General features: G+C 40.6%; 1 protein-coding gene across 4 annotated transcripts in view; it reads left to right on the forward strand.

Annotated features, from left to right (window-relative positions):
* LOC140453481 (AT-rich interactive domain-containing protein 1A-like) overlaps window positions 1-12953 on the forward strand; it is a 129009-nt gene that overhangs the window by 112794 nt on the left and 3262 nt on the right. For 3 of the 4 annotated variants that reach the window (XM_072548192.1, XM_072548195.1, XM_072548194.1), the window contains exons 13-19: window positions 182-314; window positions 1161-1333; window positions 1510-1645; window positions 3277-3396; window positions 3972-4071; window positions 6438-7227; window positions 9964-10094. In XM_072548192.1, coding sequence (XP_072404293.1) covers window positions 182-314; window positions 1161-1333; window positions 1510-1645; window positions 3277-3396; window positions 3972-4071; window positions 6438-7227; window positions 9964-10094 — 1583 coding nt within the window. The remainder of the gene's footprint in view (window positions 1-181; window positions 315-1160; window positions 1334-1509; window positions 1646-3276; window positions 3397-3971; window positions 4072-6437; window positions 7228-9963; window positions 10095-12953) is intronic. The other variant, XM_072548193.1, reaches the window with a different exon arrangement.

A 12953-nucleotide genomic window follows, 5' to 3' on the forward strand; every position in this document is an offset into this window, starting at 1 on the left:
TTGGGTGAAGAGGAACGTAGCAAATGAGAATATGATCCACATTCTCTCAATTCCCACTTGTGTTCCCTGCTTTCTCTGCTCCCCCCCGCCGCTCTGTTCTTCCAACCATAACATTTTCGTATTGGCATACATTTCCTGGGAATTCTGGACTGTTGTGATTAAATGGTAATTTTTTTTGCAGCTGGTTCAGGTTCTCTGCAGGGTCCTCAGACCCCACAGTCCACCAGCAGCTCGATGGCAGAGGGAGGAGATATAAAGCCACCAACGCCCGTATCAACACCCCATAGCCATGTTCAACCAATGCCAGGTTCCAGGTAATCTTTTCTGTAACGTAGAAAGTGTACCGGCTCTCAAATTGTCAATCCATCTGATTTCTTAGGACTCCTGATATTGGGCTGGTTATGGTAATGTTAGAATTACCACACCTCAGCAAATGGAGGGAAGGCATAGTAGTAATGTCAGTTTAATGGTAATCCAGACTTCCAGGCTAGTGTTCTGAGTCAAGGGTTTGAATCTCACCATATCAGATGGTGAAATTTGAATTTCATAATAGTTTAAACTAAAAAAAGATGGCTTAATGGTAACATCATGTAACCATTTTCAATTTTAGTAAAAACAGATTTGATTAGATAATGTTCTTTAGGGAAGGAAGCTTGCCATCCTTATCCTGTCTGGCCTTCATGTAACTCTCAGAACATGGATGACTCTTAATTGCCACCTGAAATAGCGTTAGGAGCCAATAAGTTCACAGTCAGCTAGAGGTGGTAGGCAAATGCAGGCCTTGCTACCAATACCCACATCCAATGAAAGAATTTTAAGCAAGTAACTATTCTGCTGTTTCTTGAATTTGAATGGTTAGGCAGAGAAACTTTTACTTATTCATGCAGGAAACTCCAATGAAGGCATGGCGATGATTGCATCATGAAAATAATTGAAACTGAGTGGAATTTGTTTACGCTGCATCGGAGTCATGTAGTTGTCAGATTTGAGATGGGCTCATTCCGTGATGTTAGAATCTGTGACCATCAAGTTGAAGAGCTAGTTGCTTTGTGATGCGTCTACCACATGTTTCTAATGTTATTTAGTTGATGGTGAGTGTAAGAAGGAAATTACATCTTGCAGAAGTTTTCACCTGTCTAATATGCTGCATTAAAATTCAGGAGCAACTCTGTGAGTGTCCAGGATCCATTTGCAGACAGTAGTGATCCAGCTTTCCAGAAGAGGACCACTGTAACTCAAAACCCTGCATACCCGCCTAACATGAACACCACAGATTTAATGGCCCGTATGCCATACGAGCCCAACAAGGATCCATTTGGTGGCATGAGGAAAGGTAGAAACAGTTTCAAAACTAATGCTTTAAAATGGTGAATTGTTTGATCAGTCAATGTGAATTATTGGAACAAAAGTTTGTTTTCTTACCCGTGATTTGGGGGGGGAGGGGGTGCAGGATTGGGGTGGAGATTGCTTTGATTGTACGTAACATGGTGACACTCGTCTTCCTCCCAGCAGCTCCTGGGCCTGACCCTTTTATGTCTCCTGGACTTGCCCCCAATACTGGAATGGGAGACCCATACAATCGCCCTCCTGCAACAGGTATTGGGCAACGGCAGCAATATGCATATGGATCTGGATTTGAGAGGAGGTAGGTCTGAATAGAGTTCCAAAATTCTGAGTGAGTCTAAGCAAAAGCACTGTTGGGATCGGTGATTCCATGAGCTTAACCCCATTAGTTAAATGCTTCAGTTTAGTATAGGAGGATAATCAGTGTTGCACATCCTATTTTTATTCCTAAAGGTGGAGTGAATGGTTAGTCCCATTTAACAAGATGCAATCTTAGCAAACATTCCTATGTGAACTTAGCTACCAGATTTAGTTTAGATGGATTCTGTTAGATTGGTCAGTTACTTGTTGCTTTCTTGAAACCAAGGCTAAAAGCAGAGATGTAGGACAGTTGTGCCTTGTGTCCCCATTGCAATAGTACTACAATGGTTTTGGTTTGCTGTGTAGAATGCTTTCCTTATCTGCTCTTTGTATGCACATAAGGTACCTTGGAACTTTGAATTGGATATAAGCTACTGCATGTCAAAACAATGCTCTGTGTAGGGATATGCAGGTAATCTATCTTCAAATAACAATAAAAAAAAATCTGGCTGAAGGCCTCTTGTCGTGGAGTGGTAGTGTCACTCCCTCTCAACCAAGAGGCCTTGGCTCAAGCCCCGCCTGCTCCAGCATTGTGTAATTATAACTTAGAGCACATTGGTTAGAAAGGTGACTCTTGCTTTAGTGTATAGTTATTAGGATTATATCTTATGATTATAAAATGTATATTTGTGTATTTCATGGGGATTATAAGGACTGCAATGCTGGGCTATATTGTAGTGTGTTACATACAGTTATATGGAGTTTATGTATTATGTGGGCTTATATCATGAAGAGCATGTATGTGTTGCACGAAGAAATTAGGTTGTCTGGGGGTTGGCACAATATAGAATAATTTGGTAGGGAGCTGAGAAGAAAAGGCTTCAAATATGTGTAGGAAATGCTGGTGAGTCTTGTAACCTAATTTCTTGCATGTAAAATGTCTGTAAACTGAGTAGCGATATCTGAACATAAGGAAAGTACATTTCGTTACTTTTAAGAAGAAAATTGAGCTGATGAGCCCAGCTCGTAGTTCTGTTCACTCTTTGGCTATAGAGCAGTACCTTAACTTGTTGATCGGAGAGATGTGGTAGTGTGGTGGCAACACAAGCTTGTCAGTTTATCATGGCTGAGAGTTGCACAACCACATGTGGTTAATTCTTTTCTGTAGCCAGTTACTAACATTTTAGGAAAAAGTGAGGACTGCAGATGCTGGAGATCAGAGTCCGAAAGTGTAGCACTGGAAAAATGCAGCAGGTCAGGCAGCATTCAAGGAGCAGGAGAATCAACGTTTCGGGCATAAGTCCTTCATCAGGAATATCACATTACTTTTTAACGGCTAACATTTTAGACCAAGCTGGTACACAAGGCCAGTATTGAACAACACCATCGACAGATGTCATTTCTCTTGTGTTTACTTGAACTGTGCTGCTTTTTGCTTTTGTGGTCCAATAAGGTGAAGCTCAACCTCCTGGCTTCCTCCAGTTACAGCCCTTTGGACTCTGCACCTTCTTTCAAGGTGTAGGCTCCAATTTTCTCGTGGTCGGGTGGTAAAACTTAAAATGTCTACAGTGTACAACTCTTTTGTAATTCATTCATCTTGTTCTTTCCTTTTTCACCTCCACTTATCTTTAGGTCTGAACATGGGATGGGCCCAGAGGGAACTATGGGACCAGTGACAGCACAACCTAGTGTGGTGCCAGTCAATGCGGATTCCGGCATGTACTCTCCAAACCGCTATCCAGGACAGCAACGGTAAATGCATTGGGCACTTCTTCTCAAGTGTTCTTGGAAAGATGGATGATTTGTATTTAACTTGAGGATTATTTTGACAAATCTCTTCAGATTGTGTTCCAGTTTATAGATAATTGGTGTATTACAAGGGAAGAAAAGAACCAACAATTGGAACAGAGTTGGCATATTCCTGCAACCTTAGTTTTGGGACTGATTGCTTATCAGTCCCTATTGGTATTATTGTCAAATCAATGTGAACCTTTACCACTGGGAACTGACTCAATTCTGCAGGCTAAACTATTGCAGGTTTGCATGAGATAAGGGGCTGAACTCCAAGATGACTTTGTGTCCATGTGAAGAAATTTCAGCTTGGCATTAAAAGTTTGCAAGTCATCTTAAAGATGTTTTCTTTTCTTGTTTTCTCAAATCAGAGCATTTACTCTGAACAAAGGTCCACCAGCAGCTCTCCAGTCATAGATTCCCTCCTGAAGCTCCATACCAACTGTTCCAATCAAAGGTTTTCACTCTAGGGTCTGAATGCCTGCAGCTACTAAATTTGACGTGTTCTCTCTCAACTTTTTCCCATATAATATTAGGCATGATCCTTATGGAAACCAGTATCCTGGACAGGGAGTTCCTGCTGGGCAGTCTTATTCTAACCAGCAACCTGGAATGTTTCCACAGCAACAGCAACAAGTAAGTGGAATAGGATATTGAGCAGATAACACATGTAGAGCCCTGCCTCCTCCTGATGGTTTGTGGTGACATGACAACCTTAAATGAGTAGCTTCTGATTTTTTTAGGAGGGTAGACCTTCGATGAAACAGCTGATTTGAATTGTTTGCAACATTTGTGTGTTCAAATGCTAACACTTAAATATTGAGAGATGAAAAGTCTTGCAAAAACAGAGAATTTCTTAGGATCTGCATGCAGTCAGATTAACAGTCCCTGAGTGCTGTGGTCTAAACAAAGCTAGGCTGGAGTAGGATAACAAGAACCTGAATTTGGAAAACTAATTGCTACGTTAATGCAGATATGCTGGATTTTTGTCAGACTTGGGTCTCTTTTTCGACCTGTCTGTCATTCTGAAATTCTATAAAATCCGAAGGCAACTTATAAACCGAGTGATTGACAGACCATCCATAACCTTCAATATTTATTCTCTCCAGTACTAATGAATAGTGGCAGCAATTTGTATCGTAAGCAAGAAGCATTGCCACAACTCACCATTGATCCTTCAACAAAATCTTGCAAATCCGCAGGCGCTAACACCTAGTAACACATGAGTAGAAACTGCATGGGAATGCGAACGCCTGTAAGATTCCTTCCATATTGCGTGCCGTTCTGACTTGGAACTATACTGCTATTACTTTGCTGTTTTTGGGTCAAAATTCCCTTTTGAACTGCATTTTGGATGTACTAATACCACGTGCACTGCAATAGTTAAAAATGGCAGCCTGCCATCACTTTCTTGGGAGGCAGTTGGGGATAGGCAGCAACGTGCTTATCAGGCAAGTATTACCCATGTTCATCAGTGTGAAACACAAAGTGAGAGTTTTCTCCATGTTGAGCTTCAGATTTCCAGCATCCACAGCTTTTTTTATCTGCATGATACCAAGACTTCAAATGTAAGTTATGAGGATAGGGTGCAAAAATTTAGTTTGATTTTCTTGGTTTTAAGAGGTTGAAATCTGAATCAAACAAAATGCTGGAGAAACACAGGAATTCTGGCTGCATGTATGGAGGGAGAAACTGATAACATTGAGTTTAATTTCTTCATTTCAGTGTTTACCCTTTTAAAATTGTTCTGAAGTTTGTTTCAGACTTCGAGCATCTGCAGCTTTTTGCTTTTATTTGAGGCAGAAATCTGATCTGATAAAGGTATTTTACATGAGAAATAGATTCAATAAGATAGTTGTAGAAAAACTCAAATGGGGAAGACTAAAACAAAGGGACAAAGTTTTCAAGTTTAGTCAGTCTTCTAGGAGTGAAATTGGGACACTTCAGTTTTCATTTTTAGTTATCTATCTATAGCCAAAAATTAATGGGGATAGCTTCTCCCACTCAAGTTGTTACCTCTGGCATTCATGAGTTTAAGCTTGGCCCACCCCCTCCTATTTTCAGCTACCTGATTTGCCTTGCAATGTCATCCAAAAGCACAACATCAGGTTTGACTTACTGACAACACCAGAGATGTACTTTTGATCAAATCTGTGTCGCCTTTATGATTAGTTGGCCTGAATTTTTCAATGGCCAGGTAATTGTTTCTGAAGCATTGAAAGGAACTATGCATGAGGATCCTGCAGAATTCCCAGTGTAGCAGACTCTTAAGAAATTTCCTGGGAAATTGAAGATTCTGCTGGGCAATTTCCTAAACCTGGGCTCCTCTGAAAGTATCTCTTTAAATCTGAAAAAGAGGATGTGACTTGCCTTCCCCCAATTGTTTGCACTGTAAGGGACCTGTCAGAATGGTTGTGTGCCTCCAGATTTCTTAAGGAACCATGATTGGAATCCCCTGTCAGAAATGCAGTACTGTTTAGTTTCGCAAAAATGAAGGAGTGCAGTGGCAATCTGCATTGAATGCTACTTCTCAAAGTCTGATGCAATGTCTCCATCTCTAATATTGCCAACACAGCTCAGCTCAGCTCACTTGCTAAAACCTTTTGTTTAAACCTCTTACTTTTTTAGATGATTCCTTCCATTTCTGACCATCCCTCCTACATCTATCTTCTGTAAACTTGAAGTTATCTAAACTCTGCTTGCACTAAATCCTGTTCACCACCATCCCTGTGCTCCCTGTCTGACATTGTAGCCTGGCCAAGTATTGCTTTTTTTACACAAATTGTCATCCTGATTTTTTTAATACTCTCTCTTCCATCTTGCCGCATACCACCTCTAATTTTCTTAATCTCCTGAAAAAAATTACTCTTGCCTTTTTTTTTTGAATATGTTATTGGTCCTGCTGGTAGCTGCCTGAGCTGCCCAGAGTTTGTTTTAGTGCTATCTTTACTCTTCATTTGTGGGAGTTCATGAATTCTGAGCACTTTCCTTTTTTTTCTCAGAACTTCAAACGCCAGATGGACGGGTCATATGGACCTCCAGCTAAGCGACATGAAGGTGAAATGTATGGGATGCCATACACAGCCCAGCAATCTCAGCAAGATCTGTATAACCAGTATGGCAATGCTTATCCTGGTTCCGATCGTCGGCCGGTGCAGAATCAATTTCCTTTTCAGTATGGTAGGGAGAGAATGCAAGGTCCCCCTGGCTCAGCCTCACAGCAGCCTGTACCCCCGCAGATGATGGGCCCATTACAGTCTCCTCCTGAAGGACCACAAGGCACTGTATGGCCAGGGCGCAATGACATGGCTTACAATTACCCAAATCGGCAAGGCCCTGGTGCCCCACCACAAGCTTCAGGATTTCACAGCATGAATCGTTCTGAAGAGATGATGGGTCCTGATCAGAGAATGAACCATGAAGGACAGTGGGCTTCCCATGTCAACCAACGCCAACCATCGTTCACCCCCTCTGCTCCTCTTCCCCCAATTACAAGGCCATCTCAGTCCACCTACCAAACTCCTCCATCCGTGCCAAACCATCTTTCCCAGGTGTCTAGCCCAGCTCCCATGCCACGACCGTTGGAGAACCGTACCTCACCCAGCAAATCACCATTTCTGCATTCAGGAATGAAGATGCAAAAGGTTGGACCCCCGATCCCTGCATCACATATTTCAGTACCCTCTACACAGCCACCACTGATGAGACGAGACATCACCTTTCCTCCTGGTTCAGTAGAAGCATCTCAACCAGTCCTGAAATCTCGGCGGAGGCTCACCACAAAGGATATTGGTAAGTAGTGATAATTGTAATGTTCTGGTAGTTATTAATGTTCAAAGAGCTTAGAGCATTAAACTAGGAGTTTAACAGCCCGATCTATGTCTAAATCAAATCATATTTGTGTGGTCTGTTAACAGGTACATCTAGTCAATCATTTTTTTTTTGAGGCTTGCCCAAATTTGACTCAAGGGACAATGCTAGAGACTGTACTTGGGAGACATTTCAGTTAAACTGATCTAAGCTCCTGTATAGAACACTGCTGGTTGGAAATTTGCTATATTTGTACTTTTTAAAGCGAGGTTTTGATAGAAATGCTGTGCATTTTTACCCTTTTTCTGTGGACGTGTGGAAGTGGGCCTTTTTCTGGTTTCACAATTAGTAAGTTATTGTAACGACATGTTTTGAAGTCATCAAAGATCTGAAATGTCTTTCAGTTTGAATCCCTGAAAATTATCCAGAAATTGATATTTTACCTTACTTGGTACAAAATTTCTAAACTGTTCAAATCCACCTGGTTTTATGAAATAGTTGTGTCAATGCTTTGTTTTGAAATTTAATGGAAATATTTTTGTATTAACGGTTTAAGATTTTTGAGCTTGGTGCAGCATATTTGAATAACAGAATTTTCATTTGACGGCTCACAATTAACGGTGTTGGTGATCTGGGGCAACCTTTTCCTTTGCAGTACCCTGGAATTCTCCTGATTTGCATTAGAAAGAGTGGGTGATTTTTTGGGGTGCTTTGGATGTATAAATTGAAAGGTGGTGAGGATAATTTTGATTATAAATACTCTGGTGAGCCTGGAATAGTGATTTCAAGCAAAACAGCTAAGTGGCTGCAAGGTAATGCTAGTTTGGTAAGCAGCCCAAAGTACAGCGATCTATCTTGTGTGTTCTGGGAGTAGTATTTTGTGCAAGTGGTGAGTTATCACTAGTCAGATTTTTATTTTCTGTTTCACTGCAATGCTTTTAAATGTGAAACGAATTAACTGTGTTCTGCATTTCTCTGCTTTTAATGCATTTTTAAAATTTATTGGTGATGTTGCTGTGAAATTGGTGCATCTGCATGACCTTTCTTATAACTTTAAAAAGATGTGGCTGAATGTTTTGTCTGACTTATTCCATTTGAGGCATTCACTGTGGGTGAAGAGTCAGAGGTGTCTTGATTAAACATAAGATCCTGAGGGGATTTGCCCAAGTGAATGTGGAAAGGGTGTTTCCTCTTGTGAGAAAATCTAGAATGAGGGTTATTGTTGAAAGGATTACACATTTAAGACAGTATGTGAAGGTGCTGGAGTTGGATTGGGATGGATAAAGTTAAAAATCACAACATCAGGTTATAGTCTCAGCAAGTTTATTTGAAAGCACTAATTTTTGGAGTGCTGCTCCTTCATCAGATAGCTTTGCTGATTTCTTACTTTGTCCATTTAAGACCGTTAAGGAAAAAGATTTTCTATGGATCGAGTGTCTTTTGGAATTTCCTTCAAAACACAATGCCGAATCTCTCAATATCTTTAAGGCAGAGGTAGCTTCTGGATTACCAAGGGGATCAAAAGGATGTAGAGCTGAAGTTAAAATAGTTCAGCTGTGATCTTATTGAATGGCAGAGCAGACTCGAAGGGCTGAGTGGCCGACTCCTTTTCATTCTTTGTCAGCTAAATAAGATTAAACAGCAAACTGACCAGATTGATTGCTGCTTAGGGAAGCTTGGTCATGCACTTGCACATAAAGTAAGCAACCAAGTTCAAGATACCATTAAAATTTACTTCTCTTCGCACAAGCACTTGTGTTTTTGATATTTTAAGAAAAATGGCAATTATGCGGTAAGCTTGGGAACAGGCTTTTGATAAAAAGCAAACGAATGGGACTTTATCATTTTGAAGATCAAGCATAGGCAAGGTGGATCCAGTGGATCTAAGATTTTCACATTATGTTGGTCCATGAGCTGCAGCTAGGACCACATTCCATTAGCAGTACTGCCAGTTGAACACGCATTACTATTTTTATGAAGAAGGTTGAATGTGACCTGGAGTTCAGAGAACATCTATTGAGTAATATTGTCACATCAAGCTTAGATTTCAAAGTGGCGTGGATTTATAGGAAGAGGCTCTGATGTTTGAGATGATTTCTTTGGAAGGAAAGAACTACATTTATTTAGCATCTTAAATAGCCTGCTCTTTGAAATGTAATCAACCCATCCTAGTAAAGGAAGCAGCATAGCAAACTCCATAAACATCATTGTAATGGTGACCAGATAGGTGTTTTGCTATTGATTGAGGGCATAATTTTAGCTAGCACAGTGGTAATACCTCCTGTGCAGTTTCTTGAAATATCTCCATGGGATCTTTTGAGTCCACCTGGAAAGAAAGGAGTTCAGTTTAAAGTTTCATCTGAAAGATGCACTTCTGACGGTGGAGTGTCAGCCTGTATTCTTGTGCTGAAGTTCTGGAATGGGCCTTGACTCACAAACTTGTGATTCAGAGGCCAGAGTGCTACCAACTGAAGCATGACTGACTGATAGTGTGTGGCAAACCTTGTCAATACAAATAATTTAGTTGTTAATAGAAATAAAACCAGTAGGCTATGTATTTGAATGGGGGAGGAAGAAGGATTTTTAAAAAAGTAGATCATTATATTCATTAAAGGGCGAGGGAGGAGAAGCATTATCCTATATTTACAATGTGTTGTGAATATGATAAGTTGTCCCTGGATTAGGGTTAAAGCAATATGCTTTGTGTTCCATTCCCAGGCACCCCAGAGGCTTGGCGGGTGATGATGTCCCTTAAATCTGGCCTCCTGGCTGAAAGTACCTGGGCCTTGGATACCATTAATATTTTACTGTACGACGATAGCAGTGTAGCCACTTTCACACTCTCTCAGGTAAGTAACAATGAACAAAACTTGCAAAGTGGAATAAAATCTGATCACTCAAGGCAGTATTTAGGATTGAAGACTGACCAGAGTTTGGTTTCTGAAAATTGTGTTTGAACAAAAACGTATCAATTTGTAGTCTGAGTCCTACTTTGATACCTATCTGGATAGTAAACTTCCTGCAATGATGATCCAGCTGATCACTTATTGTCCAGGCATCAAGCTACTCTGGGTGGACTTTTACATTGGTTGGAGCTTGTAGCTGTGCAAGTATGCACACTGCAGTGAGGCAGAGCAGCTTGTGTGTGCTTAGAATTAAAAAAAATGCATATATTATTCATTCTTGATGTCTTTCTCATGGTGTTAGGAGAAGAGAGACCTGAAGTGTGAGAAGATTTGGTCCTTTTTCAACTTTAATATTTAAAGCTTAACTTAAAATCATGACCTGACACATGGGAATAATGCCTCCTTAACTTAGTGAAATCTGTGAACTGTAGTAAGACATCACCTCGTTAGGATACCACAACACCAGTCTTGGTGGTCAGTGAACCTACCTTGTGGGAATAATACATTGGAATTGCTGTCATGTGAGACATGGAAGGAAACAGCAGAGGGGCTTTACTTACTAATAAGGAGTAGGCCACCTACGCAGAAATACAACTTGAAATTTAATTTAAAAGGATGGTAAATTCAGGTGTGCCCTCCTTATATTCTTAACTGTTCACAGCAATTACTCTCTTTTTGGTTATTAAAGCTTCAATATTGGCTGTGTTCTACATACAAAATACCAAATCGTCATTTTGAAAAAAATTCATACTATCGAAGGTTGGGTGAAATTAAATTCCAGAATGTCCTTTTTGATATTGACATCAGAATTCAGTCGGGCATGTATCTTTACTGATGGTGTGTACACACACACACACACACACACACACACACACCCCCACTCACCCCCCCCTGGACCACTTCAACTCTGACCCTGATTAGCATATTCACTTGTACTTCATTCAGCAACCATTCATCAAACTGGCTATTTTATTTGGGTTACAAGACAGCTGTTACCTGTTAAACAAATATCAGTTAAGTTTGGAAATAACACTAATTAGGGCAGACCTGAGTGGGCTTCACTGAGGTTGATATTGAATAGCACTAACCAAGCCTAATGCTGTGGCTGGCTGCCTAAACCATTGTGTCATAATAGAACACAAAATTGCCAAAGAAAGATCAGTGGAGAAATGCGTCCAGGAGGGAGTAATGAAATGCAATCTGTAATTTGTTTTTTTTTGACATATTTGTTCTGCAGGTCAGTTTATGGTTTGTTTCTTCACAGGATGAAACAAGTTTAGTAAATTAACTTCCATTTAGGTTGGTTTGCTCCATTTATTTGATGGCAAAATTGGCTACATTGAATTTACAGCACGGGGCAATTGATTTGAGTCTATGTTGATGCCAATGCTTCTGCAGTGTTTCTGCAAGTTAAATTTTGAAAGTAGCAGGTCAAGTTGAGAAGGCTATATGCGATCCTGGCTTTATAAGTAGACATGCAAAATGCTTGTCCTTCATCAGGAATGAGGGGCTGATGGGGTCTCAAGCCTGGGGTGTTGATTCTCCTGCTCGAATGCTGCCTGACCTGCTGTGCTTTTATAAGTATGTTGCCAGGGTTGGAGGATTTGAACCAAAGGGAGAGGTTGAAAAGATTGGGGCTGTTTTCCCGAAAGTGTTGGAGGCTGAGCGGGTGACCTTTATACAGGTTTATAAAATTGAGGGGCATAGATAGGATAAATAGGCAGTCTTTTCTCTGGGATGGGGGAATCCATAACTAGATGGCATAGATTTAGGGTGAGAGGGCAAAGATATAAGAGAGACCTAAGGGGCAACTTTTTCAGAGGATGATGCATGTGTGGAATGAGCTGCCAGAGGAAGTGATGGAGGCTGGTACAATTGCAGCATTTAAAAGGCATCTGGATGGGTATATGAATAGGAACAGTTTGGAGGGATATGGGCTGGGTGCTGGCAAGTGGGACTAGATTAGGTTGGCATATCTGGTCGACGTGGACGAGTTGGACCGAAGGGTCTGTTATCATGCTGTACATCTGACTGTTTTCTAAATTGATGTTTAGGACTCCGCTGAAGTAATTTCAGTTTTGGATGCCATGTTTTAAGAAGAATATCAAGGCCTCTGAAGCGGTGAAGATGGGTTTTATTAGAATGGTACTGGGATTAAAGGACTTGCATTTGCAGTGTCAGAGAAGGTTGGGTTGTTCTTAATACAAAGTTGAAGATTGATTCGATAGAGGCATAGAGTTGTAAAAACTTTGATAGAGTTGTTATGGATTGACTGTTTCCAGTAGCAGAAGATACAAGATTTCAAACAATTGGCAAAAGAATCAGGCGGAAAAGTAGATACAGTAACAAACTATTAAAAGGCGGTGGATATAGAGCTGAAAAGGGATTTCAGGAGAACAGTGGGAAATGGTATTAATTGGATATTTCTTCCTTGGATCCTGAGAGACAGACCAAATGGTCTTCAGGACCGAATTATTCTGTGAACACACTTATTTGGGCTTGCATGAATAAAGGCCACTTGGTTGAAGAAACGCCTGTAAATTTGCACACTAATGCAAATTAGCAGCTTCAGGAAGGGAAATTGTTAAGATTATAAGAAAACTTCTAAAACAATTAAATTAATATTTGCTGGGCATTAACTACTTGACACCTGCACATGCAATTAATTTGGGAACCTGCCTGTGCGCAATCCCAAACTGACTACGTCCTCGTGTAAAATGTCGATGACAGATGCAAGGGCCGCACTGTGTATGTGCAAAGATGAAGCGTGAATTTGAAAGGGACTTCACGAGAGCTGGGATG

The sequence above is a fragment of the Chiloscyllium punctatum genome, chromosome 27 (assembly GCF_047496795.1).
Source record: "Chiloscyllium punctatum isolate Juve2018m chromosome 27, sChiPun1.3, whole genome shotgun sequence".
In the NCBI taxonomy this organism is placed as follows: domain Eukaryota; kingdom Metazoa; phylum Chordata; class Chondrichthyes; order Orectolobiformes; family Hemiscylliidae; genus Chiloscyllium; species Chiloscyllium punctatum.